General features: G+C 39.8%; 1 protein-coding gene across 1 annotated transcript in view; it reads right to left on the bottom strand.

The window, feature by feature from the left end:
• The window catches only part of PAK1IP1 (PAK1 interacting protein 1), a 6,900-nt gene extending 5,440 nt beyond the window's left edge, over window positions 1-1,460 (bottom strand). The window contains exons 1-3 of the mRNA XM_009884174.1: window positions 1,301-1,460; window positions 186-306; window positions 16-90 (exon numbers count right to left, since the gene is read on the bottom strand). Coding sequence (XP_009882476.1) covers window positions 16-90; window positions 186-306; window positions 1,301-1,343 — 239 coding nt within the window. The 5' untranslated portion in view covers window positions 1,344-1,460. The remainder of the gene's footprint in view (window positions 1-15; window positions 91-185; window positions 307-1,300) is intronic.
• Between the last annotated feature and the right edge of the window lie 305 nt (window positions 1,461-1,765).

Below are 1,765 nucleotides of genomic sequence, written 5' to 3'. Positions count from 1 at the left end.
TCAGTTTCGACTCACCTTAATGTTTTATCTGTTCCTACTGACAAAGCTAATTTCCCAGAAGGATGAATAGAAAGAGATGTCACGTGCCCCCTGATAAAAACAAAACAATGTATTAGCCACATACATTATTTATAAGGAAAATAAACATGAAAATGTATGTGAATGTGCAGATTTAAGAAACTCACTTATGTGCCTTAATGGATTTCAGGCATTCCCATCTCTTTGTGTTCCAGATACAAATTACGCCATCTTCAGCCCCACTCAGTAGATGTGCGGTACCGTAGAACTCCAAACAAGTTATTGTGCCTAGAAATACAAACTAGAGCTATTAACAATGTTGTACATTCTGAACAGCTATCACACAGAGAATGTATGAATTAACATAGAAGCTTCTAGCACCAAAACATGCCAGCTACTACCCTACCCTTGGGAAAATCCAAATTATTTCCTAAGTATTGTTTCACAAAACCCCCAAACTTTCTTCTTGTATTCAATCACTGATGTGCTCTATCAGCCCCCCTATAGCCATACATGTCTGAACTCCATTCCCTGAAACAGCAGTACTCAACCATGTGATGCAGGTGACACAGAGCTTCTATCCGTGAGAAGGAATGTTCCTATGTCAAAGCCCTGCTCTTGACACACAGCTGAATTCTGCACGTGCTGCTTCCTGCAAGCACCAGATTTATAATATGTGAGTTGAATGCAGGTACCATGTTCAGTCTCGCTCCAGGTACTTCTTGGTTATCATGAGAAAAAGGTCAATCAGGATTCAGCTACAAATGATCCAAACACGTTTATTTGGACGGCCATTAACTGACGTATTACACGGCTGTAATTCAGAAGGCGCATAAAGTGGGAAATGTGCCAGGTTAACTCTTCTGGTAGCAGAAACCTGCTCTCGCACACAAATTCTCTCTTTTGTGTGTCTCATGTACGTTTGTTACAGGAGAAGCACACTGGGAAAGATGGTTGTTGGGAGTAGGCATGATACAGATGAACTGTTCTGGTAGAACAAAAATGGCTCACGAGCCATGTGTTGGCCATAACTTCATAAACAGTTAAAACTAAAAATAATTGGAAGAAGCAGCTATATTTGTGGGCTAATACCCCAAATTATTTTTGGATATTTATGCTCAAAAGCTTACCTTGCTTGTATCATCAGACCATCATGGCTGCAACACCATCACTATTAAAGACTTATTAAAAAAAAAATCAATTTTCTTCTTCTGGCAAGGGCAAGTTTTTCAGCTATAGGTTTCTATCACTAACAGCTTTTTACAAAGAAAAGCTCCCTTACCATTGTGTTGCAGCAATGCCCCATGTTCTATCTTCTTTTTCATGTCATAGATTTGGATTGTCTCATCTCTGCTCCCAGTGACCACATATCTGTTATTCACCGCTACCGCTGACAATGAGGCAGAGTGGGCATGGTGTGTAAAATCAGGGACAACCGTCCAGGACTGTAAACGAAATACAAAATAAACAGGTATCTCTGAAGCTTATCATATGGAACTTGAACTTCATCATCCTGTAATTATTTTTTTTTTTAATCAAAACCTGAAAAAATGTGTAAAATGCTAAGGAATTATACTTAGCTGTAGGTATAATGGGATCTTACTGAGTTAATGTGCTGTTAGGAGATTAGTCCGAACGATTTAAGTGTGCAAACCGCCTGCTGTAAGCAGTGTTGGGCTTAGACGAAGCGGTATGTGAGAAAGCATCTGCACAGAGATAAATCTCGTGGACAACGGAGGCGGATTCT

This window comes from Charadrius vociferus, unplaced genomic scaffold (genome assembly GCF_000708025.1).
Source record: "Charadrius vociferus isolate BGI_N301 unplaced genomic scaffold, ASM70802v2 scaffold444, whole genome shotgun sequence".
Classification (NCBI taxonomy): Eukaryota; Metazoa; Chordata; class Aves; order Charadriiformes; family Charadriidae; genus Charadrius; species Charadrius vociferus.
The sequence above is the reverse complement of the archived record's forward strand: the minus strand, read 5'-3'. Positions and strand labels throughout refer to the sequence as shown.